The sequence below is a fragment of the Martes martes genome, assembly GCF_963455335.1.
Source record: "Martes martes genome assembly, chromosome: 14".
Lineage (NCBI taxonomy): Eukaryota > Metazoa > Chordata > Mammalia > Carnivora > Mustelidae > Martes > Martes martes.
The window spans coordinates 65,056,357-65,083,569 of NC_137902.1; the positions used below are offsets into that span (position 1 = coordinate 65,056,357).

A 27,213-nucleotide genomic window follows, 5' to 3' on the forward strand; every position below is an offset into this window, starting at 1 on the left:
TATGCATCTGAGGAGATTACCCATCATGATCTTTTAGGACCAGTTCCTGTGTTTATAATTGGGAAAATGTGTTGTTATTCCATTGGGAGACTCTACATCCTCTAGTGCTATCAGGAAACAAGGAAATGAGTTTTAGCAGTAGGAATTGATCATGGTATGATCCCCCCCGCCCCCCAAAAAAGCTTCTGACCATACTTCATATAGTCATTAACAATGCAGGTAATCCTCCTACTAATACCAACCTAAAGTACTAACCAAATTCTAGAGTTGCTCCTCTCCCATGCCGATCATTTATAGAAAAACCTTGAGAGATTTTAGGAAATCTGTGTCTTCAAAAGAAGAAGAAACTTTGAAAAAGGGAAGTATCCTGATTGAGTAGTATTTTACTGCTTCTCTCACTAAGAGATGAAAACTTTTTCCTACTCCCTTGATCTTAGATCATCCTAGCTCAGTTGTACTTCCAGCTGAGTGCAGCAGCATGAGTGAGCTCAGTGAAACCAGCCAAGGGAATGCCTGTAGAATGATGACAAATAATATATTGTTGTTCATGAGCATTACATTTTGGGACGGTTTGTTACACAGCAGTAGATAACTGGTAGAACAAAGATATTCAGCCAGGGATCCTACTATACTCTCCTGTCCTCTCATAAGAAGTCATCAGGATTGGAGAAAACAGTCTTTCACATTTTAGTATAATTTGGGTCGGTCTGATTGTTTCTCAATTTCCCAGTTGAAAGAGCTTCTAGATACTCACAACTTTGTTTTATAAGGAAAGGGAGGTAGCTGATTTGGGGCCATGATTCCTTTAGGGGTAGGATTTGTTTGAGAATTACACTATATTGGTAGGGCCTATGGAGCACGTTGAATATACTACCAATCTGGTAAGTGTACAAATAAGAAATAGATAATTCTTTGAGGGAAAATGAGAAAATACCAAAGAAACTTATATTTCAAAGAAATACAGAAAAAGAAACAAAGAAAATTGTGCCTTGAATTGGCTCATACTTAAAGAGGGGGAAAAAAAGCCCTTCTCCTTTCTCCTACTCATATAGGATGTTTTTGCTTTTGTTATTTTTATTTTTTAATTTTTAAAATTTTTAAAAATTTTTATTAACATATAATGTGTTATTAGCCCCAGGGGTACAGGTCTGTGAATCACCAGGTTTACACACTTCACAGCACTCACCATAGCACATACCCTCCCCAATATCCGTATCTTTTATTATTATTATTATTATTATTATTTTTTTTTTTTTAGATTTTTTATTTACCCATTCGACAGAGAGAGAGATCACAAGCAGGCAGAGAGAGAGAGAGAGGAGGAAGCAGGCGCTTTGACGAGCAGAGAGCCCGATGCGGGGCTCGATCCCAGGACCCTGAGATCATGACCTGAGCCGAAGGCAGAGGCTTAACCCACTGAGCCACCCAGGCACGCCCTTTTATTATTTTTAAAGTAATCTCTATACCCAATATGGGGCTCGAGCTCACAACCCTGAGATCAAGAGTCTTATACTTGTCCAACTGAGCCAGCCTGGTGCCCCTATTTTTTTTTTTTTTTGTAACTTTTGATTGACTACAGACATTGTATGTCAAAGACTGAGATAATAATATTAATATTTATATCCGGAAATGAGCATGTCTCTTCTATTGGGCCATCAATGTGAGATTGAGTCAGTCTAATCAGTAATTGAACTGGGTTTGAGTTTTGCCGGTGGTTGTACTTCTGTCATTATACCACAAGCTTCAAATTGCTCCAGTACCTTATACATAGAGTGGGGCCTCTGGGACCCCATTTTCCTCATGTTCTTGCTCTGCTGCTCTGCTGCTCTGCTTTTAGACGTTCTGGAATGCCTGGGCTACAATATTCTCCATGCCTTTGCCGCTTCTTGAGCCTAGACCACTGGGGTGGTTTCTCATTGGTAGGGTCCTTGTAGAGGAAGGGGTGGTTGTCTGTTCGTCTGGTCTAGTCTTCGGTTTGTGTGCCTGGGCCATAGAGACACAGTGTTCCCAGCGCCACTTTTCTGTAGACAGTCTCTGAATTGAATCTGGCGGGCGTCTTAGGGACAGAGTTTCCCCGCCTTTTTCCCAGTGGGTCTTTGAGAACTGGGAGGAGGACTCTCCACCCCCCCAATCCTTGGTCCACTCTTGGCCCAGGGCAGTGGGGAGTAAAGAGTTTGTTGTATCTCCCAGAGTGGCTTAAGCCCCCTACTTCGTTTTAAATTAAGATCTAATTCACATACTATAACATTCACTCTTTAAAAATGTACAATTCAGGGGCACCTGGGTGGCTCATTGGGTTAAACCTCTGCCTTCAGCTCAGATCATGATCTCAGGGCCCTGGGATCGAGCCCCACATCGGGCTTTCTGCTCAGTGGGGAGCCTGCTTCCCCCTGTCTCTGCCTGCCTCTCTGCCTACTTGTGATCTCTGTGTCTCTGTTAAATAAATACAATATTTTTTTTAAAAGTACAATTCAGTTGTTTTTAGTGAAGTTATGTAACCATCACCACTGTTTAATTACAGAGCATTTTTGTCACCCCAAAAAACAAGCCCGTACTTTTTAGTGGCCATTTCTTACTTCCCCCCACATTCAACCCTAATCTCCCACTAATGTACTTTCTGTCCCATTGGATTTGCCCAATTTGGACATTTAATGTAAATGGAATCCTATGTTCTGTGGTCTTTTTTGTCTGGTCTCTTTTACCAAGAAGATATTTTCAAGTGTCATCCATGTTGTAAGGTCAGGATTTTTATTTTTTTATGGCTATACCATGTTTTATCTATCTTTTCATCAGTTGATGAGCATTTGGGTTCTTCCCGTTTTTTGGCTATAATGATAGTGCTTCTTGGAACATTTGTATACACATTCTTACATGAAGAAAGGTTTTTGGTGTTCTTGGGCATACACGCAAGATTGGTTTGAGTCATACAGTGACTTGAGGGTTAACTTGGAGAATCATCCAGACTGCATGCAAAGGGCTGGCAGCACTCTGCTTTCCCATCAGCAGTGTATGAGGGAAGAGCTGTAGGTTTATAGGAAGTCTCTCTCCAGTAGGGCAGGTTTCTTTCTCATACTCTTCTTCGGGAGGTCTGCCTCTTTTGGCCCTTGTGCTTTAACAAAGATTTTAGAATCAGCTCCTCAGGTTTCTCAAAAAACCCTGTTGATATTTTGATTAAATTGCATTGAATTCATGGCTGGTTTGGGGAAGAATTGGGCACACCTACAGTAGTAAATTTGTAGATCTATTCTTGCATTTTCTTTATTAAGTGTATTTCAGTTCAGACTTACTTTCTTCATAGAGATCTTGGATATCTTTTGGCTGATCTCTTCTTAGGTGCCTTAAAATTTTCATGACTACATTAAATAATATCTTTTTGAAAAGTGTGTTCTGTTTATGGCTGGTATGTACAAAATGCCATGGTCTCTGTCTGTCTTCTAATTATTGGAATTTTCAGGAGAGTTTTATAGGTTTTTTTTTTTTTAAAGATTTGTTAATTTGAGAGAGAGCCAGCATGGGAGCAGGGGGAGGGGCAGAGGCAGAAGAGGAGACAGAATCTTGAAGCAGACTCCCTGCTGAGCCCTGAACCCCATGCAGGGCTAGATCCCAGGACACTGAGATCACAATCTGAGCTGAAATCAAGAATCAGATGCTTAACCGACTGAGCCACCCATGCCTCTGAGTTTTATAGTTTTTAAATAATGCTGCCAATAATGATAGTTTTGTTTTTTCTTTACCAGCCATCATACTTTGAATTTTTGTCTTATTTATTTTTCTGTGCTTGATAGAACTTCCCAAAAATGTGTTTTCTTGTAAAATCTGTTTAAGACAGGTATTAATATAATCCTATATCCCCGGGGTTATGTTTGTGTGATATATCTTTTTTTCATCTCTGTACTTAGAACTTTCATCTAATAGCTTCTTGGTGTTGCTCTCCCCCTCCCATCTCACAGTCTGTCTAGTTTAGTCTGCTTGTGTTTGTTCTGATTACTGAGGTAGTTTCCTTCTTTCTACCATCTTTTTCTTTCTTTTTGTACCTTTTAGCTTAAAATATTTTTCTGCTGGTTTAGGAGTTCTCTATTTCTATTCGTTTACTAGTTATTCTTGAAATTCTACTGTGCACATTTAAAAGAAGTATGTTAGATCTTTAGGAAATATGAGGACCTTAAAATCTTCTAATTCTCACCATCCCCTTTGACTGACACTATTACTATTCAGTATTTGGGTGCTGGTTCAGTATTTTTGTTTCTGAACAAAACGCCCGTCTCCCAAAACGCTGGGAGGAATGGGGGGAGTCCTGGTATCCTGCTGTCACCACCCACTCCGGCTGGGTAGTTCCAAGGGGGCTGGACAAATTAAGAGCACAGCCCCTGGCTGGGTTTGCCAGCACTGTTGCCAGATAAACTTGTTGCAGGAGAAGCCAGTATCAAGAGGGATTTGGAAAAGAGAATGGGAGAAATTTATTTTGGATGCAGTCAGGCTCAACAAGCCTTAACAACTGACCTCCCACAAGGTCAACCCCTGGTGGTTTTATGGAGAGGTTCCAAGGGGTCCTACAAGAAAGCAGGTGGGGGACACATGGTCATGGGTGGGGTTGGTATATGTGCAGCCTGTAATCATGGGCAAAGAAGGGAATTTGGTGGTGTGTGGTCTTCTAGGTAAACACTTCTGGTCTTGACAGTTGGATTGTTCTGGTCACTACAGAACATCTCCAATGCCTCCAGAAAGTGTGGTAAGAAATAAGCCAGTGGGTTATAGTAAGAGCATGAGCTAAGCTGACTTGTCTCTAGTTCTGGTTTTAACTATTGGGGTCTGTAGTTGAGCAAGAGGGCTCACTCACAGTTTTACCTCACAGACTAGATGTTATCTTTGTTGAGATTATCCTTCATTTTTACTAGTTTGTTTGCTCCTCAGTTCTTTGTGCATTGTAGACAGTTCTGGGATAAGTCCATCCTGTAGAAGCTTTCTTAGTGTAGATCTACTGGTGATAAACTCAGTTTTGCTTTATATTAGAAATGTGAGTTTTGTTAAAAGACGGTTCATCTTGATATCCCAGTACAGTTTGCCGGTTGTTCTATCTTCATTTTGAAAATACTCTGCTGTTTCCTTTCCCTGTCGATGTTGAGAAGTGATTGTCAGTCTGCTTTTTCTTTGTGGATCATCTGTCTTTTCTTTAGACTGTTTTTAAGATTTTTGTCTTAATGCGGTACAGTTGGATTAAAATGTGTCTAGGTACCAATTCTTGGTACTTTCTATATCTATAGATTCATGTCTTTCATTAGTTCAGGGCTGTTCTCAGATGGTATTTCTGAGATACACCATCTGAAACCATCATCTCTTCAAGTATTCTCTCCCTCTTAATCTTTAGTGAGATAATGTGTCAGATTTTTCATTTCCTCCTTGTATCTACTGCTATCCTCCCCATTTCCCATTTTCTTGTTTCTTTGTGCTACATTCTGGATTAATTTTATGTCTTTCAGTGTTTGCTATTCAGCTCTGTCAAATTTGCTATTGAAATACAAAATGCAAGATGAATTTAAACATTTATTTCAAGAAATTCTGTTTTCTTTTTCAAACCTGCCCGATCTATTCTCTTGCTGCTCGTTCACCAAATTTTCTTTCTTTGTAATGTTTCAGATAAAACTATTTTATAGTTTCTGAGAACTTGAATATCTGAAGCCTTTGCTGATCATGAGGGTAGGGTAGCTAGTGTGTATGTGTGGAACTGTAAATAGATTGTTTCTATTAATTTATTCATAGTGCATTGTGTCCTTGATGTGTGGCTTTTCTTTAGGAACTCAGTCGAGGGTCCTTCTACTTTAGATATAAACATTCCATTTTGATATTTCACTTAACCGTTTGTTGTTGGACATCTTTTATGATAGTAAGCGCAAACCATATATATATATATATATATATATATATATTTATATATCTTTTTTTTTTTTGGATGGTTCCTCAATATTTTTCTGTGGATGTGCCATAATTATGTCCATTTCAACTTTTCATTAAATGAAGTGAACTCCATAAGACTTCATTGTTTTCTCATTAATCCTCTTGTACATGCTTCTTCCCAGGCTTTTTGGTAACTATCTTTTGAGTGCTTCCTTAGGCAAGATACTATGCTGAGCTCTTTCTGTGAAGTATATAAATTTATCTTCACACCGACCCAGAAGGGGGTGCCATTCTTTTCACTTTACAGAGGAGAAAGCAGTGGTCCCAAGAGGTCACATGGCTTGTCTGGGGTCACTCAGCTGGAGGTGGACATCTTGTGAAGTAGGCAGACTGACAGCAGAGTGGTGAGGCTTGGTGTTCACTGAAGCTGATCTGAGAGGCACAGCAGGTTGATAAAACCTAGTAGCTGTTGGAGTCCTTCTTAACCTCGAGATTCTCTGAGTTCTTCTTGTCTCGTAAGTCACCCTTTCTTGCTGTTTCTCTCTTGCCCTGCAGTCCTGCAGATGGCCTGGGCATAGTATCTGGGGTAGAATAGCCCAGTGGCAAGGCTGACAGTGATTCTGCTCTGATCCCTGTGTACTCAGTGATTTGCTGGCAATACTGGAATGCAATAAGTAAGTGCTTGAATTTACTGATTATTAACTGTTCTTACTATAAGCCTAGGTAGTGTGCAGTACATGGAGGAAAGACAAAACAACCTAGTGCTTCCACAGACTAAGTGGGAAATTCTAATGCTCACACATCTGATGTGTGAAATCATCTCTCTAGTGCTTCTAATTGAAGAAGTGAAGGTACTTAATGGACTTATCTTCTGTGTCGCCTGCCACCCACCCCTGTGGTACTGGTACTTCAGTGTTAAACAGACCCAGCAGGACCACGGCAGGACAGTGGTTTGTTGTGGATAAACCCAGCGGTACGGCTGATATTCAGGCAAATCCTCTGAGAGGCACCAGCCGTCCGGCATGGGTTCTGTTGAACTCAGCATCTCCCCGGACTGTGCTGTGGTGACCCTAGTAAATGACAGTGGAGACAGCACAGGGTTTCAGTCACTTGCCTGGCCTTGTGTTGGGTGGCTCCTGCGATTTTAACAATTTAGTTTCCGATGCTGTTTCAAACTGAGATGTTAAGATCATTAAAATACGGATTGTAAGTGACTAGGCAACAGAATAGTGAATTTAAATAATATATTCAAATAGATTCCTAAATTTAGATAATTAAAATAATAAATAGAGCCTGCCTGGATTCTTAAGCATTTGAGCTTCAAGGTAATCTTACCTTTATGATTTTTTGTCATTAAGACAAGTCAGCAATCAACTTAAAAGTAATTTTTAAAAACAAATGCTAATGTGCTACCTTGGTAGTCACTCGTATCTTCTCTTGATTATACCCTCTACCTATGGCTGCTATCAAATATTGATTGCCTGCTTTGGAAAACCGTTCTTTTTCTCATGCTTGACAGATCAGGAATTGCATCATCCTACATGAGTTTGGTTTCGGCACTCGGATTTTTCTCATCAGCAGTGAATGCTGCTGTTGAGAGTTTTTGAATTCTCCTTTCTCCACCCGCCCTTGATCTCCAAAATGCTGCGATAAAGAGCAGAAACCCTCAACAACCACACTGGAAACTCCTATCAGATTTGTGCCCTGGTCATCCTAGCAGTGGGGCAGAATGGGCTGTTTCCCTTCACAGAAAATTGTGCTCAGAGTGTGGTTGCCTAAATATGTGGTGACTCAGGAGAAAGTAATTCTTCTAAGAATTTTGTTGGTGTTTATTTTTGCCCGAGTACTTCGTCAATTTCTCCTGTTCTGCTTCCTCCCCTATTTAATATTTCCCTCTTTTTTAGTGTTGGATTTTTGATAGGCAGGGGAAAGAGTGAGTGATGGTGAGATGCTTTCTGCTGTGGTCCGTGTGTTTACAGACCTCAGATGATTATTGCCAGGGGCATAAGTGAGTATGGTTACACCAGAGCTGCTCAGTTTCTAAACACAGCATCTAGAACCATATTGAACATGCAGCTTTAATCACAGATATTGAAAAAATTTTCCCTGGATCTTCCCAGTCTTCGACTCTACAGACATAGGCAGAACACACAGTAAAGTTTTCCTCCTTCAGAGCATTCCTAATTTTATGTTCACCTTTTCTTTTGGGAGTTTATGGAGTTATAGGTGAACCAAATTCTTACATTTAGCTTTTGAAATACAGTTTTATTTTCAAATTTGGATGTCTTTAGATATGCTGAAATTGTCAAGCATTTCGAATAAAAAGGGAAGCAGTAGCTTGTTGTATCTTGTCCCCCTGCTGAGTAGTGCGTGGGCCTTGCTGCTTTGCTCCTAGGCCACTGTCTCCCAGGCTCTTGTCTTTGGTGGGGTGGGGGTGGGGATAAATTGGAAGGATAATTCGTTTACAGCTTCAATAAAAGGCTTGTTTTGGAGTTAGGGTAAGAAAGAGCCAGGCCCCAGACTGACATTGGGCAGACGCAGCCCATGGCATGGGAGACGGCTGCAGGGGAAGTGGCGGATGCTGGCTGCTTTGTGTGGCTCTCCGCGCGGACTCTGGACATCAGTTCACCCCTGGTTGTCCACTCTGTCTGATCTTCTAAACAATTTTCGCTGAGGCTCTGTTGGATACAACACCTTGCCTTTTGTCCTCGTTTATGTGTTAATTCCTACAGTGGTTGTGACCAGTTAGAAAGAGGGTGGACTTGGCTTTACATTTCCGGGGACTTGGAATCTTGTCCTCCAGGTGGTTTTCCTCTGGATGTCAGATGCCACGGGACACAGACTAACCACCAGCCGGGGTTCGGATGAAAACGTGGCAAAAACTGAGCTTAGAGGAGGCCTTTGATGGAGTCTGTGAGGGCCTGTCCAGCCCCCGCGAAGTTAGAGAGGCTTTGACAAGCCTCCCCAGAGCAGTTCCGCATGTTATTCAGGGGTCCTGAGAGCGGCATTTTCCGTTAATGGGCTTTGCCTAGAATTAAGTGGCTATTCTGAAATGGTGAATAATTTTGTTAGCTAAAGCCTCAGCCTCACGACCCGCGTTGTGTCACTTACTTGGGAAGGCACTTTACAGCAGATCTGGGGCTCTTCAATGCCTCCCCGCCCCCGTCCTTTTAAAATTTTGCTGCTTTCTCTGGGAAGAACTGCAAAGGAAGCCAGGTGCTCCGTGAAATACAGACCCTGCTAATTATTCAGAGTGCTTTTTCTTAATCGAGATATAATTCACGTACGATAAAATCCACCCTTTTAAAGTGTATACACCTCATTGATTTTTAGTATATTCACAAGGTTGTGTAAACCGTTAGCACTGATTTCAGAACATTTTCATCGCCCCAGAAGTCCCGCGCTCATGAGCAGTCGCTTCCCATCTTACACGCACGCCCCCGCCCCCGCCCCCCAGCCCCTGGCAAACACAAATCTGCTTTTCATCGCGGAGTTCTGTTTTATATTATACTGAAATCTGTTGTCCCTGAAACTTAATGGTTAGATGAAGGGGGAGGCAGGGAAGCAAGCTCCACGGGCAAACACTTAGGGCTTGTGCCTTATTTCCAGCTTCTTACTTCCAGGCCCCAGTGCGAAGGGGAGGGGGGGGTTCCCGGAGCCTGGGGAGAGTCTGGCCCTCTCCTGGCTGGTGATCAAATATACCAGGTGTCTAAAATTCTGAGCGTGTAGCAACACGTAAGAGGTTGAGTCTGACCTGATGATGACAATAATGTATGGCCAACACCCTTTTGAAAAATTAAGGGCAGAATCGCAGGCATTATAGTTCCTCTCTACCTCTCCATTCTGTAACTTTTAGAATACTCAGGAATCAAGTCATATAGGACGTTCGTTGTCAGTCAAAACCAGAGAAACAAGTAGCTTGAACAGATTGTGGGCTTGGATCTACGTGTCAAGTGTGCCTCCGTAAATTCTTTGGATTCCTGCCCATTGCACTAGTATTGACACCTGGACGTACGTGAGTTTTAAAGAGGAGTGGGGAGTCATTTCAAGGCAGGGAGGGGAAGCACCAGTCCTCAGGAGATTTTCGGGGCCGTGGTGGAGAGCACGGCACTAGGAAGGGCTTATAGAATATCAGGTGTGAGGGAGCCCACTGGAACCTAGGGACCTCTTCGTGGGTGCTCTTGGATGGAAAGAAACACTTATTAGCTGAGACATGCCCTTAGGGGCTCAGTTCTCCTGACCTATCCCAGGTGGTTTCTACTGGACCTTCTCCCAAAGTTCCCAGTCTTTGTGCAGCTCTGTTTTTCAGTTGAAGTACTCCGAGTGGCTCTCTTGTAGAATTCCTTGACAGGCAGTTCTGGGGACTGGGGTGCTTCCTTTCGGCCACAGAGATGGCAAGCACAGAGGACAGGCTCCCCGGAAACCGTGGCTGTTAGGGCACAGGCGCTGGGGAGGCGAGCGAATATGAACGGGGATCTAAACCACCAGACTTGGAGGTGGTTGTCAGAGGTTTTTCAATAAAAGGTGGTAATTATTTAGTGCTGCTGCCCTTTTGTCTCCTGCCCTCTGGCTTTTGTATTATTGTAAGTGACAGGTGCTGGCGGCTTGGAATTGACGGAGCTCTTTCTGAGCTCTTTCTGCCTCCACTCGGCTGATAAAACAGGAACGCATTATTTGGGATTAATGCATCACAATGATGTGGCTTAAAAAGTGCTTTGAGTAGAGTTGAGTTCACTTGAAACAGGTTTTTCTGAAAAAATTAATTTCCTTTAAGGATGGTTAAGTTTTTCTGTTTATTATGGTAAAACAGCATGGAGTGGGGGGATGCTACAGAAGAAATTTTCATCTCCGTTGAATTATTGTGACCCTCTTTTCTTCTGTTTTTAAAATTCTGTTTTTAAAATATGCCTGTCCCTGCCCGCACCTCCAAAAAATTCCCAGTGGGAAATTAATAAAGTAAAAAATAAAACTCCTTTCATCCACCCTTACTTTTCACTGGTTGGATTCCTGCTTCTTCAGTAAGACTTTCTAGCCACTTGTGTGTTTCCTTACAATTACCCTTCGTTGAGCGTGTCATCGAATTCACGTGGGCCTGCATTGCTTTTAAAAGTGCACATCCAAAGCCTTTCAGTAACATCCTAAAGAGGTGACAGGATTTTACTTTCAAGCACGTTGAACTTCTCTGCTTCAATAAAACTTGTTGCCTAGATATTTTAACTATAACCCTCTGAGATGTAGTGACCTGCAGGGAGTTAGCAGGAATGGCTGGCGTATACCCCACAACTGGACCTGTCTGCCATCTACAGAGCTCTCTGTAGTCTAGTGATTGACTTGGGATTGATTCTAAAAACTGTCATAGAAACAGTCTTTATTAATGCCTTTGAAATATCACTTTAAGAAGAGGGGCCGTACATATACAGGAAGGCCCTTTGGGGGAATAGCCAGATTTGCTTTTGGGGTTGTGACTCAGCCCCTCTGGTTTATGCATCTTGGGGTGCATTGGTTCACAGTTAAAAATAGAAATCTCCTTAAAATGGGTGCCCTCTCTGCAAATAAGAACTGTATTTTAATTAGTAAATTTCCCGTTTCCTTAACGTATTTTTGTTGTTGTTGTTGTTGCTCTCTTTTCATTTATTCCCCCCCCCCCTTTTTTTTAACAGCAAGCCAGGGCTGAGCAGGAGGAAGAATTCATCAGTAACACTTTATTCAAGAAAATCCAGGCTTTGCAGAAGGAGAAAGAAACCCTTGCTGTAAATTATGAGAAGGAAGAAGAGTTCCTCACTAATGAGCTCTCCAGAAAATTGATGCAGGTAAATTTATCTTTTCTCCCTTTACATCTTTCCCTGCCTGTTTTCCTCTCTAGGAAGAAATGACTTTGATGGAGCACTTGGCTTGAAACGTTTGCTGATGAGGTTGTAGCTAAAGTTCTTTGGAGATTAAAAATGCCAGGTAAAGATGGCAGCGATGTAATACTCAAGACTTTGGCTCTGTGACCCATCTGCTTAGGTAAGGGAAGATATTTTATATTTTGAGCACCTCTCAAAGTCGCTGATGAGCCTGAAGCCTTAGCACAGGAGTAACTGCTATATGTGGTGTTTTGGAAATATGAGGATTAGCACTAAATGTGGGACTTCTTCCTCCTTATACATTGAATCTATAATGAATACGTAAACATTTTTGCAGCAGGAGTGGGTCTTTTGCACTAAAATATGAGTATATAAAGTGAAAGGTCAATTTAGGGGGAAAATATAAGATATCTATGGTATGTTGTTAAAATTACGTGCAATCAGGTGTGTTCAGATGGGTGAGTAGTATGTTCCTGGACAGATATCAGACAGCTATTATAATTTAACATTAATCACTAATAGTTTATAGAAGACATAACACAAAACATATAGGAAGGTTTGATTTTTTTTTTTTTTTCCTAATTCAGAGGCTCCTTTTTTTCCCCCTCAAAGCTTACTAGTAAATCACAAAAAGTAAAATTTGTTTTAGGGGAAATTATTTTGTGGTTCACTTAATATGAACTTAAGAATAAGTGGAATATTAAGTTTTCATTATATACCACAGCTCGTCCAAGATCATGGGCAGGTGTAGAATTATGCCAGGAGGACACGTAATTCCACTTTGTCAGGTGACTAAGAGAGGTAGATGCATTTCCTCGTATCTTCCGTTCAGGGACATCGCTAACCACTCCATTCGTTGATTTCGTTGAAGAATACATTTTAGGGAGGTTATCATAAAAGGATACTTGAGGCTTTTAAAATAATGTCCTAAATCCTTTTCTAACCTTCTAGTGTAGACATTCCTGTAAGAGAAGGCTGGAAGCTCTGAGGTAGAAGCTCTAGTGTTAGGACCATACAGTGGTCCAGAAAACAGGTGCCCCATCTTTATTTCATTCTCATTTTTCTTCCTATTTGCTGAATGAAGATACTGTTACTCTCTTGCACAAAATTTGATTTAGCTGGTGGCTGTTGAATGTGAAGAAGAGAGGTAGCCAGGAATCATTGTCCAGCAGAGATTTATGACAGAATTTCTGTGTGGAAACTCTGTGGACTCCTGTGCCTTTTGATTTAGAGGAGGAGAAGGGGAGGAGGTTAGTCTGACCATTGGCGCTCTCTCACGGGGGCAACATCAGACCACTTACTTTGCATGTTGCTTCTAGAACTGTAGGGATGCAATTATGGTCTGTTCTTCTGAGTTTAGTGTGTAACCACGTGCCCTAATTTTTAACCCTACAAGAGACATATTTTGTTTTCAACTTGAATGGTTGTTAGTATTTATAGTCTTGTACCAAATTATTTATAAGGCTTCCCAAAGCTAGCAAGGTCATCATGCTCCACTCCTCTTCATTGTGAGTGGTTCTGTGATGTGTAGTTTGTTATCATAAACTACCTTTTCCCCAAAGACATTGATGTCTCTTAAAATAAGACACTAAGTAAGAGTGAGAACAGAAGAGCCATGGGCAGCAGAAAAGGGAGTTAGTTATAATAATACGTTTGGTGTAAGAAGGTTTGAACTTAAAGTTTAAGTTCTGAACATCCTATAAATAAAGCTAGAACCTGCAGAGATATAGTGATTTTTTTTCCCATAATTCTTATATCTAAAAAAAAAAGTTTTACTTGGTCAGGAGAAAAAATTGTTTCATATATTAAAAACTGAGGGGCATGATGGATCTTTTCTCAAGAGATTGAGGAAGGTACGAACTGAACAGGGCAATAAATTGTTTTTGCTGGAAGTAGTATATAACATGTACCAATAGTTTCCATGTGGCCAAGTCTTAGGTTGGCCCTTTGTCAAAATGAAGGATATCCTATGAAGGTGTGATCTGTTGTTGGGGGAGCTCTTGGTGAGACTGGCTTATTTGGGGTCTGACTTGTAGGATCTGGACAAATGAATGATCAGCATGTCTCTGAGCCTCCCAAGAATCCCAGTGTGGTTCTTGGGCAATCTGTATTTACACACACACACACACACACACACACACACACACACACACACACATTGTAGCAAAATAAACACAACACAAAATTTACCATTTCAGCCATTTGTGCAGCCATCACCACTGTTCATCCCCAGAACTTCTTGAAAACCAGACTCCGTACCTATTGAACAGTGACTCGTCACTCCCCTCCTGGTTCTTAGGCTCTTGAAAGGAGACGGGTGTCGGGGAGTTTGAGGTTGAGGTCTCTGGCACATTCTAGCGCTATGTCTGTTCTGTGGAGTGATAGGTCATCTCTCACTTTAGACATCAGGTGTCACAGCATACCATTTTGTGGCAAATATCCCTGAAGGCCTCCTGGTTTTGGCCGGTTGGATAGAGCTGGGACAGCTGCGAGGGAACAAGGCCGCCCCCCTGTGGCGCCCGTCCCACCGTGGAGCCCTCCTGCTAGGCTTGCCTCCGGGACTGCAGCCAGTCCTTTGTGGAAGGCTCACATTTTCTGCCACCCAGTGTAGAAGAATGGATCTCCATCTGGAGGCTTTTAGAGTAATTGGTACCAGTAGACTTTTCTAATTGTATAATTACTTTAATATGGCTCTCTAGAATGGTGCTTCTAGAGAGACCTTTTTTTGAAAAGCTTGCAAGAGACACCTCATGCAGGTGTCCCTGGTTGACAAATGGGGCCATGGACCTGTTCACCAGGAAAGTGTTTGCTTAGCATTTTCCACCCAGAGGCCACTGAGAGGCTGTTGGTAGAACAGTTTTGGTTTTGTCACCACGCTTTGACTGTTGTCTCTCAGAGTGATTGGACAGAGCTTCTGTGTGCATTTCAAAGGAATTCTTTGGGTCTGAGGACAAATTGAGATTATTGCTGTGGAGGAAACACTTCTTTTCCCATTTGCCATGATGGAACTGGTATCTAATGCCTTTAAAAATGGAAATTTGTTTAAGCATGGATGAGAGGAACTCCTTTTGTCCTAGAAGATCAAGTTTGGGAGATAGCTCAAATATTTTCAAATATGTTAAAATCAATGAAACAAACAACACACAAAAAGCATGCTTTCCCTCTTGTTTTTGTATATATCCACTGGGTAGCCAGAAAATTATACTTTCATTTTATGAAAACTTGTCTGAAAAATCTGCATCCTTTTGAGCCATGGGATTATCTGATTGAGAACTGTCCTAAAAAAGAACCTTCTAGTACTTTTGTAAGCCCAGCACAAGCCTGCATCAGAACTAAATTCAGCTCTGGAATGCCTCAAAGACAAGTTGTATTTAACCATAATTTATAATTAAAATTTATGAAAAATGTTTTGTAAGCAACCTCTTCATCAGTTTTTGATATGTAACACGTGTGTTAGGAAATATGTCTAAAAGACTATTTTCCAAAATGTTAGTTGTAGTTATACTGGGGTGCCGAGCTTATGGGTTATGTTAACTTTCTTATGTCCCTTTCCTTCTCCTTTTGTAAAAGCAACATGCATTACTTTTGTAATTAGAAAATGTCTTATTTCCTAAAAAGGAAATTTAAAAATTCTTAGGCCCTTTTTGTCCTTACCTTTCGGAACCTTCTGTGTCTCTGGCTTTGAGGGCAGAGTTCTGTCATAGTTGTGTCTGTTTGTCACGAAGCTCAGTGCACTGAAGCCCACTACACACTTGGGTGCATTTGCAGGTGATAGAAGATTCTGGAATGCTGCGATCATTAAGAACTAGTGTTATCAGAATGCTCTAATGACTAGCTTAACTGTCTTGTCAGTCTTGATGTGATTTATTCCACTGGTCCTCAGCCTTCAAACTTTTTTTTTTTTTTTTTTAAACTAAATGCCTAACTCCCCTGTTAACTACCGGTCACCAATGCCAACTGGAAGGCCTGACATTGCTGAGATTGATAGTGGTTTTAGCAGTCGTGAATTTTTTTCACTCGGCTTTTATGTAAGCCTGATGCGTCAAGTTTACTTCCTGCTCCTTGGGAAGACCTGTTCTTGTCTGCAGTCTTCTCTCAGCCAGTACTGCTGCCAAGAGTTAATGAATACTTTTTCTTTTTTTAAAACCCTCCTGGAACAGGACTGAGATAAGAAGGGTACTGTATCTCTGAATCTTTTCGGTCTAATCCAACTTTTAAATTTTAGACCTTAAAATAACAAATAGGTTAATAGTTTTGTACTTTTGATTCACATTTGAAATTGGATCTGGTCCTCGGAAAATAATGCCACTATGGCTCTAATAGAAATTATTGTGCCCTTATGGGAAGGCATATTCCGAATGTTGATGATTCAGAGGACTTGAGAATAAAAGTCTTCCGGATGTCTTGTTCAGTGGCATGGCTTTCTCGCTACTGACTTGGTCCTTGAGGTTAGACTGCCTTCTGGAATGCACATAGTTGATGTTTCCTTGCATCTGTGGAAAGGTGACGGACAGAGAGCGGGGGAGGGAGGGCAGATGCCGCTGCGGAAGCTGGCGCTACCGGAGGACGTCCAGCCATGTGGTGCTGCAGGACAGCATGCAGCAGTGTTACTCCTCCGCCTCGGTTCGCACAGACATGAAACCTAGAGGTGAAATTGGAGTGAATCCCTGAATCTGCCAGTTCGTGTAGACAGAGGTGCGCCACTTCATTTGCTCTTTTCTCCTCCTCCCCTCAGTTCTGGAGAAGTAGTTTCTCCTTCCAGCCCCGTGGCTTTATGGAGTGGATGCTTCTGCAACCCCAGAAGGGCTGTGTGTCTGCCGGGCAGGCACAGGTGAGCACAGAGTGTCAGCGTATGCACCAGAGTCTGGGGCTGCCTTTGACCAGGAGTTTGCCAGGGCACTAGGAGGGCAGGGCTGGTAGCAAAATCACCTGTTGGGGCAATAAATATGGATGAAACTCTCTAGTTAATTTTAAAGATACCTAACCTAGGATGCCATTGCCTCCATTCAAAGGAAAACTGTTACTGCCCTCCCCATGGTAGAAGAGAAGAGACCTTGAAACACATTCTCCATTAAGGGGGCCCGGGCATTTGGGCCCTCTGGGCTTTTTTCAGGGTTGTTAATGCTGGTCTGAAAAATTTGCTATTACCTATAGCTTACAGAACGGTTGGATCAGAGGACTGTGTGTGTGTGTGTGTATTGTTTTTATTACAAAGTATCTGAACCTCAGCTTTGTCTGTTCTCTGTTTCTTTTCATGGAGCAAGGGGCTTATACATTGTGTTCCCGATACATCCGCAAAAGGGCTCCTGGGACGTTTTCAATGCATTTTAAATGATGCAGCCTCCAGAGGCCGAATTACAAGCCAGAATTTTCCTGTTTAGTAGCCTGCCAAAAATCTCTGTCCAACACAATTTGCATTGTGATTAGAAAACACAATAAACCTGATGCAGTTGTTTAGTCTTAAGAAATCACGGAGTTTCTTTCCAGGTGCGCATATGTGTGTTGACATCAGGGCTAGCTTGGATGTACCAGTACAGACTCCTAGGAATGTGAGGGCAAGAGGAAAGGCTTTCAAGCCTCCCATGCTGACTTCCTGAAAAAAGTCAGGGAAAACACAGGTAGAGGGAAAAGAAAAGTAGAAGGAAAATGACATTAAAAATAACTGGATGGGGGCGCCTGGGTGGCTCAGTGGGTTAAAGCCTCTGCTTTCGGCTCAGGTCATGATCCCAGGGTCCTGGAATTGAGCCCTGAATCGGGCTCTCTGCTTAGCAGGGAGCCTGCTTCCTCCTCTCTCTCTGCCTGCCTCTCTGCCTACTTGTGATCTCTGTCTGTCAAATAAATAAATAAAATCTTTTTAAAAAAAATTAACTGGATGAAGCTGGAGTAGAGCTTGCTTTGTTCACCAGGGTAGGAGTCGGCATTGTTATTTCTAGTTGAAAAGATGAATGTTAGTAAAGGACCGGTGGCTCCAGTGGAGATAGCCATTAGCCATCACTGGAAACACTTTAAATGATTTTAAGACGTTGCACTTAGAAATGTTCTGCATTTCTTGGGTAGGTTCTCTTTTCATTTCAAAATCGTTTATAGTCCTCCCAGTCAGTGATTAATTTAAAATTCAGAGCTACATCCTGCTGCTAACTACCTTTACTTTCCGTTTTTCTTCTTTATTCATAAAGGTGTGGCCTTTTAATTCACAGTAATGTTTCAAGTTTGAGTCAGTTCTTTCTTTCGGCTGAACACTCTCTAGTCCTCAGATGAAGAAAGTGCTGGTTTTGACAGAATGGGTTTTCAGTGCAGTCGGCCAACTGTAGGGCCGAAAAGATTTCTTTATTTGTGGAGCATCTTTTAAAAATTTTCCTCCTAAACAGATTTCTCTAAAGACATTAATTTCTCTAAAGGCTTTTGGCCCTGTCATGCTCTGGGGGATGCAGGAAGCTCAGACATGGCCTGTTAGGTATTCTGGGTGGATGGGAAGCCTGAACTCTCCTGGAGCCTCTGCTCTGAAGCGAGGACCTGTCCTCGGGGTTGAGGATGCTGACAAGAAAATAATCTAAAAAACAATTTTCTGGAGAGGCCTAGCTCCTCCCTTGCAAAAGATACATGTGCCTCCCCCCTTAGGAAATGACAGATGAGGTAACCCAGACAAACCTCCCTGAGGATAGATAAAAGCTAGACAGAATGCTCTTGTTTTTTAAAAAAGCATGAAGAACTAACAAGATGGGGAAGGTCTGCAGGCCTGTGCCATGGGTGGGAGGTGGGAATTGAGAAAGCCGCAGCTCCCGAAGTGGCTTTTGTCCTGAGAACATTTGCTGTTCTTTGTGGATCAGGTGGCACTGAGCCGTGCTTTGGAAACTGTGGGAACTGAGGTTACAGAAGTTGGAGCTCAGGGCTGGCCAAAGATGGGGGCCGGCCAAAGATGGGGGCCTTGGTAACTGAAGCCCACTTGAAGCTGGAATCCCGAAGAGCTCCACCCAGGATTAGAACTAACCAGTTCTGCAGCACTTGGTCATGACAAGATCGTGAAGCTTTTGTTGTGGATTAAGGTAGACCCAGGCTTCTTGTTCCTGGCAGAAGAAGATGGAATTTTTTGGAGGACGATACCATCATCCTAGGCTACAGGTTTTTGCCTAAAATATAAGTTCAATACATTGCCCAGCACACTAGGAGAACCAGGCATGTGGGGGTGGGAGACTTCATGGATGTAAACCAGTGGAAACAAAAGAACAGAAGTGGACGTCACAGATACTGTAGCTATTAGACTTATCAGACATAGACTCCAAAGCAACCAGGCTTACCACGTTCAAAGAAATTAAAAAAAAAAGAAAAAAAATAAGCTTGAAATCTTTGTTAGGAAATAGGAATCACATCACAACTTTTCTTGCAGACATTCAAAAGGAGAGTGAATAACTCAAGAATAATTTTATACGGCAGTACATTTGGAATTTTACATGAAATGGACAAATTCTTAGAAAAACATAGCTTTCCACAACTGGATGAGGAAGAACTAGAACACGTGAGCTTTCTAGTCATTGGAGAAATTCAGTCTGAGAAACAGCCCTTCCTAGTGAAAGAATTGTAGGCCCAAACGATTTCACTGGGGGCGGTACCAGATGTTCAAGGATGAAATGCACAGGGGTTAGGGGTCCAACTCCTCCTTATCACTCAGTCAGAATCTGTATATCACTTCTAGCTCCCCTAAAACTTAACCATGAATTGACTGGAGGCCTTAACGGATCACATAAACAAGTCATCACATTTGTATTATATACCATATTTTTACAGAAAAGTAAACTAGAGAAAAGAAGATGCTTACTAAGCTCAGAAATTCATTTATGATGTCTAGACATCCACATGGAGATTATAGATCGGCAGCAGGACAGATTCTCCCAACAGAGACATTTTGCTTAGAGAAGAACAAAGACATACCATTGGCAATCATGTAAAGTGAATGCAAAGACAAGCCACAGGGTGGGAAGAGATATTTGCAACCTTATATAACCAACAAAAAACTACAGATTAGTAAGAAAAATGGGTAGTCCCAAAGAAAAATGGACAGAGACTTGAACAGACTATTCACATAGGCAGATAGCCAAATGAGCAGTGAAGGAACAAGTACACATTAGTAATCAAGAAAGGCAGAATAAACCACACGATCTTACTAGAGAAGCCTTCTGAATGCTGTCAGAACGTGGACGTGGTTGCAACTGCTTTCAGAGCGATTTGGCGTTACCTAATGATACTGGAAATATTCACTGTGTGTGACTCGGCACTTTCACTCCTGGATATATTTCCCAGTGTGTGCACACGTGCACCAGATGTATAGAAAGAATGTTCTTTGTGGCATTGTTCACCAGAGTAAAAAACCAGAAATGACCCAAATACCCATTATCCATGAGTGGATAAATTGTGTGGATAATATCATTGGGATATTATAAGGCAATAAAAATACCGTTAGAATCAGTAATGTGGGTGAAAGAAATCACAAGTTTATTTAGCAGAAGAAGCTAGACAAAAAAAGAATGCAAAACTAGTGTTTAGAAATACATAGGCAATAAAGGTTTTTTTTGAAGAAAATGCAAGGAATTCTTACCCTAAGTGAGAATCAGGAGAGCGATGACCTCTCAGGGATGGGGGGCTCCGGTCTGGAAGGGACATAGCAGGCTTCGGGGGAGCCGGCAATGTTTCATTTCTTGAGTTTGGTGCCGGTCACCTGAGAGTACTATGTATGCAGTAATGGCACCCTTGATGCTTGCCTAGTGGTTTCATTCATCCTGATGCTTCTTCTAGGGGAAACAGTCTAAAGGAAGTGAGACTTTTATCATCTCTCCAGTTAGTATTTGCCCAGACAAGGCATTTTCTGCATGATCTGGAATGGAATTCGTATGTGCTGGCCACTGCTGTTCGTGGAGCTTGCAGTCCTATCAGGGTGATTGACGATGTATGCCGGAGCTTGAGGGCGGCTGCACATGTCCGGGGAAGGGACAAAGGTTGTTAAGGCAGAGACTTTGCTTTTAACCCTAGATTGACCCCCTTCCCCCAGCTATGTGACTCTGGGCGGGTACTTGACCTCTCCTCACTGTGGTGTTATCCTTCGTAAAATGCAGATCCACCATTATGGACGTAAAATGCTTGGGACATAATACCTAGAGCCTTGACACGTTGGCTGCTTTTGGAAGGAACTCATAGGATAGGAAATACACCATGAACTAGACATTATAATGTATGGGAAGAACAGTGTGCTCCTCGCAGCTTGAAGAAGGGAGGAAGGCATGTGGAAGGTGTTTTCTGAGCCAGCCCACTCTTGTGGTAGGTTGGAGGGAGGGATGCAGGCACTGTACCAGAGGGCGCAGTGTGATCAGGGTTGTGGGGGAACGGGGGCACAGCTCATGGTACCATGGTCCCATGTGACTCGCAGAGCTTGTAGTCTGTAAGCCTGGACCGGAGTGGTCTCCAGAAGCGTTTGCCCAGCATGATGGGTTTCGTTTTTTTTTTGTTTGTTTGTTTGTTTTTTTTTTTAATTTTATGTTTGAGGAAGAGTCTTGAACTTTGCCTTTAACTGCAGTTAAAACCACTCTCTGTGCTGAGGTTCATCCCCTCTTCGCTAGATGTCTGGACCCTGAAGACATTTAGGTTTGCAAACCTTAGGATGTCGTTTGAGAGTATGAAATAGCATGAGGAATGCAAGGGAAACTTGCAGAGGGATTGGATTGTGGAAGGACTTGAATATCAGGCTTTGGCATGTTACACCTTTGCAGGTCATAGGGAGCCAGTGAAGGGTTTTGAGTGAAGTACTGAAGTATTAGGCTTTGTCTGCCAGGATGACCTACACTCGATCTGGGGAGATCCGTTAGGAGGCTTTGGCTGTGGCCCAGAGAAGAAGAATGAAAGAGTTGGACTAGATTGCGGCCGTGAGCACAGGAAGAAGAGGGTGGTTTGACAGCTGTTATGGAGGCTGACTTACTGCCAATTGGTAACTGATGAGATGTGAGGTGTTGATTGAGAATAATGGTACCAGTAACAGAAGGGGTTTGGAGGTGGGAATCAGTGTGGGCCCCAGAGGCATTTAGTGGTGATATAATGGATTTGAAGTGGGAGGCTGTCTTTCTGCTCAGGCTGCTCAGTGGAACAGTTGAAAAGTTGGTTCATAAAAAACTCAGTGTTGTGAGAGATCTTTTTGAACTTTTTTGCAAAGCTTACATGAATAACATTGATAATTGTTTTTAACAACCCAATGACTTAATGTAGTTCTTGTCCTCTGGGGGTCTCTACTTGGTCTCGGGGCAGGTAGTTCTAGTCCTTGGTGGTTGGTCAGTAAACCAAGGCTGTCGGTTGCAGGGCTGGGTGGTAAGTACACAGAGAGACATACTAGCGTGGACTAACGAGAACCGAGGTGGGGGCAGCTTGAGCTTATTCAGAAGTTGCATGAAAACCTGGGTGCTGGGGCCGGTGGCTGGAAGGCTTGCCTCACTTGGCATTGGCTGAACTGACAACAAACCCAGACTTGCACACACACATTTCGCCCAGACTGGAATTTCGCAGACCTGCCGCATGCTGGGTGGGAGGCCTGGCTCAGGAACCTACAGGTGCACCTGTGGTGGTTCTCGCAGCTGAACGGTTTTCAGCGTCTCTACGTGCTAGAGAGTGAACTCTTCAGTGAAGAGGTCTTGAATCTATTATGTAAGAGGCCTGGTTCACAGAAGTGGCTCCAGGAAGCCGTTGTAAATTATAAAAAAGGTGGTAGTTATAAGTGATTGAATGATGTGTAAGCCTAGCCTGTTTTAGATCAAAATAATGTTATACTTGCATTTTGTAATGGGCTGGAAATTTGCTTTTGAGCTCAGTATATAATGAGTGGATATAGTAACAAAATGCTCAAGCTTTAGTACTTAGAATTTTATAGGTTTATACTTTGTATCTTTGCTTATGGCTTTCTCAGTTATGTTTATTTTTTATTTATTTATTTTTTTGAAGCTGAATCCTAAGGAGTAAACCCTTGTTCATATAACCCTAATTCCATCAAAAATATGCTACCAGTGGATCATCTGTTATATAACATAATTTCCATTCTACAGGGGTTTTTTGTTAATGTTAATAATAACATTGCACAAGTAGGAGTTATAAAACTGTTTCATAATCTTTGTGATTGACTTTATAAAGTGTATTTATAGAAAATTCTGATTAAAAAAATTTTAATCTACCTAAGCATTTTGCTTTAGATATATATAAGGAGAATACATGAGTTTATTTCAAACACATTAATAGAATTTGCTTGACTATTTACTTCTCAGTTTGAATTATTTTTTTGTTCTAGTTCAGGATCACAGAGCTTCTTGGAAGATGTAAAATTGCTCGTAAAGGGGCACCTGGGTGGCTCAGTCAGTTAAGCATCTGCCTTCAGCTCAGGTCATGATCCCAGAGTTCTGGGATCAAGCCCTGCATGGGGCTCCCTGCTGAGCCGGGGGCCTGCTTCCCCCCTCTCCCTCTCTGCCGTTCTGCCTACTTGTGATCTCTCTCTCTCTCTCTCCCTCTGTGTCTGTCAAATAAATAAAATCTTTTTTAAAAATAAAATTGCTCATAAATTGTTAAGACCTTTGGTTAGAAATTTAAAATCATGCCTTGAGTTTTGTGCCCACTTCGAAGATGCCACTGAAAGTGCGGTTTGTTTCTAGTAGCTGGTCTCTCGTCAGCCTAAGCCATGCTCCCTTTAGGGTTTTTGTTTGTGGTGTCGTGAGCTACGGCTTTAACACAGGCAAGTGGATTCAGGATGTCGGTTCCAGCCCCGTTAGGGCTGAATGGCTTGAATTTATCTGGTATCTGTTTAAAACAATTTCTGAATTTTCCTCAGGTCAACTCTGTGGTTGTTCGTTTCTCAAGATCCCTTCTTTGCTCTGCCCCCTCCCTCTTGCTCATCTTTATTCTCTAATGATTTGAAGGGGGGGGGCGGTTGTTTCTGTATTTCTGTGTTTCTCTTTGTATTGGTGGTTTCTTTGTTCCAAGGAAGAACCCCGTATTCTGCTTCTCGTGTTCTGTTCAGAAACTCCATGCTCTGCTCCGAAATTGCCTGTCACCTGAGAGATGGCAGAACAAAGCAGGCAGCAAAGCTGTTTGTTCCAGCTCTGTCTTTTGGGGACGATGAACCTTGTGAATCTTCGGCGAACAGATCTCAGGATGGCTTGATCTTTTCCAAATGGATTAGTGTAACCCAGGGACCTTACATGAGTTACGGCAACAACAGCTTTACCACCAAGTTCTCCTTAGGGTATAGCTCTTGAGAGGAAAAAGCCTCTTAAAATTGAGAGCTTTTATGGTTTTTATTACTAGTTTAATCTGTATTCTTAAAGGGAATACCTAATCAGGTATTGACAGTATAGACCATCTGTCTAAACAGGGATGTTTTCCTGTAAGCCAAAGACAGCCTTATCTTTTCTCAGATTAACATTCTGTGACAAATGCTGCTTTGTGGGCCAGACATTTTCAACGTTAGATTGCATCCTTTAGTGTTTTCATTTACCTCAGGGCAGAAGAATAATGCTAAAAAAAAAAAAAAGAAAAAAAGAGGGGGTGTTCTTTCAAATCAACATGGCAACAATTGAAAACACACTGGAGGAAAACAACTAATATAAAAAAAGACTTTGTAGGGGTGCCTTGGTGGCTCAGTGGGTTGAGCCTCTGCCTTCGGCTCGGGTCATGGTCTTGGGGTCCTGGGATCGAGCCCTGCATCAGGCTCTCTGCTCGGTGGGGAGCCTGCTTTCCCCTCTCTCTCTCTGCCTGCCTCTCTGCCTACTTGTGATCTCTGTCTGTCAAATAAATAAAATCTTAAAAAAAAAAAAAGACTTTGTAAAGGGTTTAAAGGTTTTAAGACTAAAGTTCATTTTTCTAAAAGTAGTAGCTATCATTTAAGTTTAGTGTAGATAAACTGCTTCAGGGCAAGGATGGTATCTTCACTAGAGATGTCACCTGTGCCTGAGGTAGGACCTACAGATAATGTTTATGAATAAAAATGTTAGGTGGAGATGTGCACGCTTTGCTGTTTTTTTCTTCACGAGTGGTGGTTGTCCCATCGGGGTCTTTGTGTCTGAAATGCAGGAGCTCTCCTTGTTCTCTGTCCAGTTCTCTTGTTTCTTTTAATTACTGCCTGATCTTGCAGAACCTGAGTTTTAAAGAGTGAGCTAAAAATAGACTTGTCACTGTAAGCACCTCCTCGCATCTGCTTTTTTTCTGGGTCCCTGCAAGGTTGACCAGCTTTTTTTGGAGTTGCACATCAAAAACAGTTGGAGGAAAACCAGCATCTGTTTAGTCAACATTTGCAGTGTTAGAACACTATGTCAGATTTTAAACTTTTTTTTTTTAACCAGCAATGTGCTTGCTTGCAGAGCAGTGGCAGTTGTGTTCAGTGTGGAGAGGGTTGGGTGCACCCGTGTGGAGGCTGTTCAGGGCCGGCTAATGACGCTGTATGCAGGGTTTACAGGGAGACGTCCCATCCTCCCGGCGAGCATGCAGGGCGGCTTGGTGTCTCCGTTTGATCATGTGACTTTTTAAGCACTGAGAATGCACCAGACTCTAGAGGAGTCTGAAGTTGATTCCTCTTAGGTTTGCTCAGGATCCAGTGGGAGAACGCTGGCCTGGGGGTCAGCGCAGGATGTGGGTCCCAGACTCTGCCACCGTCCCACTGTATTACCTTGGTCGCCTCCTTTGTTACATACAAAATGGGGGTGGTCCTGCCCGCCTGATGCAGACGAAGAACCTGGTACACCGTGTTCCCTGATGAAATGGTTTTGAAGGTAAAAGTAGGGAGCAGTGTCCTCATACATACGTACATAAAACTTGGTGTGTTTCATTGTTTTGAATAGCTTCTGCTTCATGTCCTCTTGATTTAGAAAATACCAGACCCTGTTGCTATCGTCCTCTCCAACTCCTGCTGTGGATCAGCACAACCTCCCAGTTGGGAATGTTAGAAATAGTGCGTAGCTCTTAATGAGAACCCCAGTAGTCAGATGTCTGATGGATTTCCTTTATTCCCTGTCGGTTTTGATGGTTGGAGTACATTCTTAAAAAAAACTTTTCAGTGACACCATAACTTTATCTTTTAATTGCATAAATGAGAGGCCTCCCCCTTTGGTTTTTAGGAAAGATGTAGGAGGTGTGATGTATGTTCTCATTATAGAAAGATAATTAATTGTACTGATTTTTGCCAAAGGATGCTCGTTAGTGTATTGGGAAATAGCATTCAGAATAATTTACTAAGTAAGCTTTGTGATTGTGACATCTTTATACACATTTCTGTAAACCTGAGTAAACTCATTCATTTAAGAAAAATTGACAGTGTAAAATTTCCATTTTTAATTTAATTTTTATCATGGTATAAAATTTGAAAAGTACCAAAGTGGGGGGTGTGTGTATGTGTGCGTGTGCGTGCACAAGTTTCCTTCCTTACCTCATTCTGTAGCCTCCCAGTTCCTCCCTGCAGAGGCAACCACTTACATGTTTTTAAAAAACAAATCTGGGTTTACTCATAGTTTGGTGCTTGGCTGTATCTGTCTTGTCATTTTCAGCCTTTTGCTCAGGCCAGGTGCCTGTGTACATGCGCTGTAATTTTTTTTTTTTTTTAAGATTTTATTTATCCATTTGACAGAGATCACAAGTAGGCAGAGAGGCAGGCAGAGAGAGAGGGGGAAGCAGGCTTCCTGCTGAGCAGAGAGTCTGATGTGGGGCTCGATCCCAGGACTCTGGGATCGTGACCTGGGCCGAAAGCAGAGGCATTAACCCACTGAGCCACCCAGGTGCCCCTTTGCGCTGTAATTTTTGGTTGCAAGTTAGAGGAACCTGGGAGCAGGTTCCTCGTAGGTGTACAGTTGGATGTTGGCAGACATGAGGGCTGTAATTTCTGTGATGATACCTCTTACTCAGTGGAACCAGCTTTTAGAGCCCATGTTCACCTTGGCTTTTGGGTGTCTTGATTTTCACGTCTGTTTTTCCCATTTTCTAGTTGCAACATGAGAAAGCTGAACTAGAACAGCATCTTGAACAGGAGCAGGAATTCCAGGTCAACAAACTGATGAAGAAAATTAAAAAACTGGAGAATGATACCATTTCTAAGCAGCTTACATTAGAACAGGTAAGATACAGTTCTCTCCATATAACTTTTTCCCCTGTTATCAGCTTGTTCTTTCAGGCCTTCAGATACCCTAAGGAATGTAAGTGAAAAGTATTTTTCAGCTGTTTCTTCCCAGAGTGGAGACTTCATTTCTGAAGTAAGCATTGACAGAGCTGCATAGCACCTGCTCTCTCTCTCACACACTTTCTCATTTTTTAAACCACAATTAATAAAGTTTCTGGAGATATGTTTTGATGTACTGATTTATAGGCAGGAAATGTTAGGTTCCTTTTACTGAGGGGGAACAATGTGTTTTTAACCACAGGATAGTTTCTGTGAAAGTTCTTGAGACAGTGTGGCTGTGGAACTAAAACTTTTCTT

General features: G+C 42.2%; 1 protein-coding gene across 1 annotated transcript in view; it reads left to right on the forward strand.

Annotated features, from left to right (window-relative positions):
* Positions 1–27,213, forward strand: part of CCDC6 (coiled-coil domain containing 6) — a 107,154-nt gene that overhangs the window by 42,751 nt on the left and 37,190 nt on the right. The window contains exons 2-3 of the mRNA XM_080822684.1: positions 11,553–11,702; positions 26,725–26,853. Coding sequence (XP_080678810.1) covers positions 11,553–11,702; positions 26,725–26,853 — 279 coding nt within the window. The remainder of the gene's footprint in view (positions 1–11,552; positions 11,703–26,724; positions 26,854–27,213) is intronic.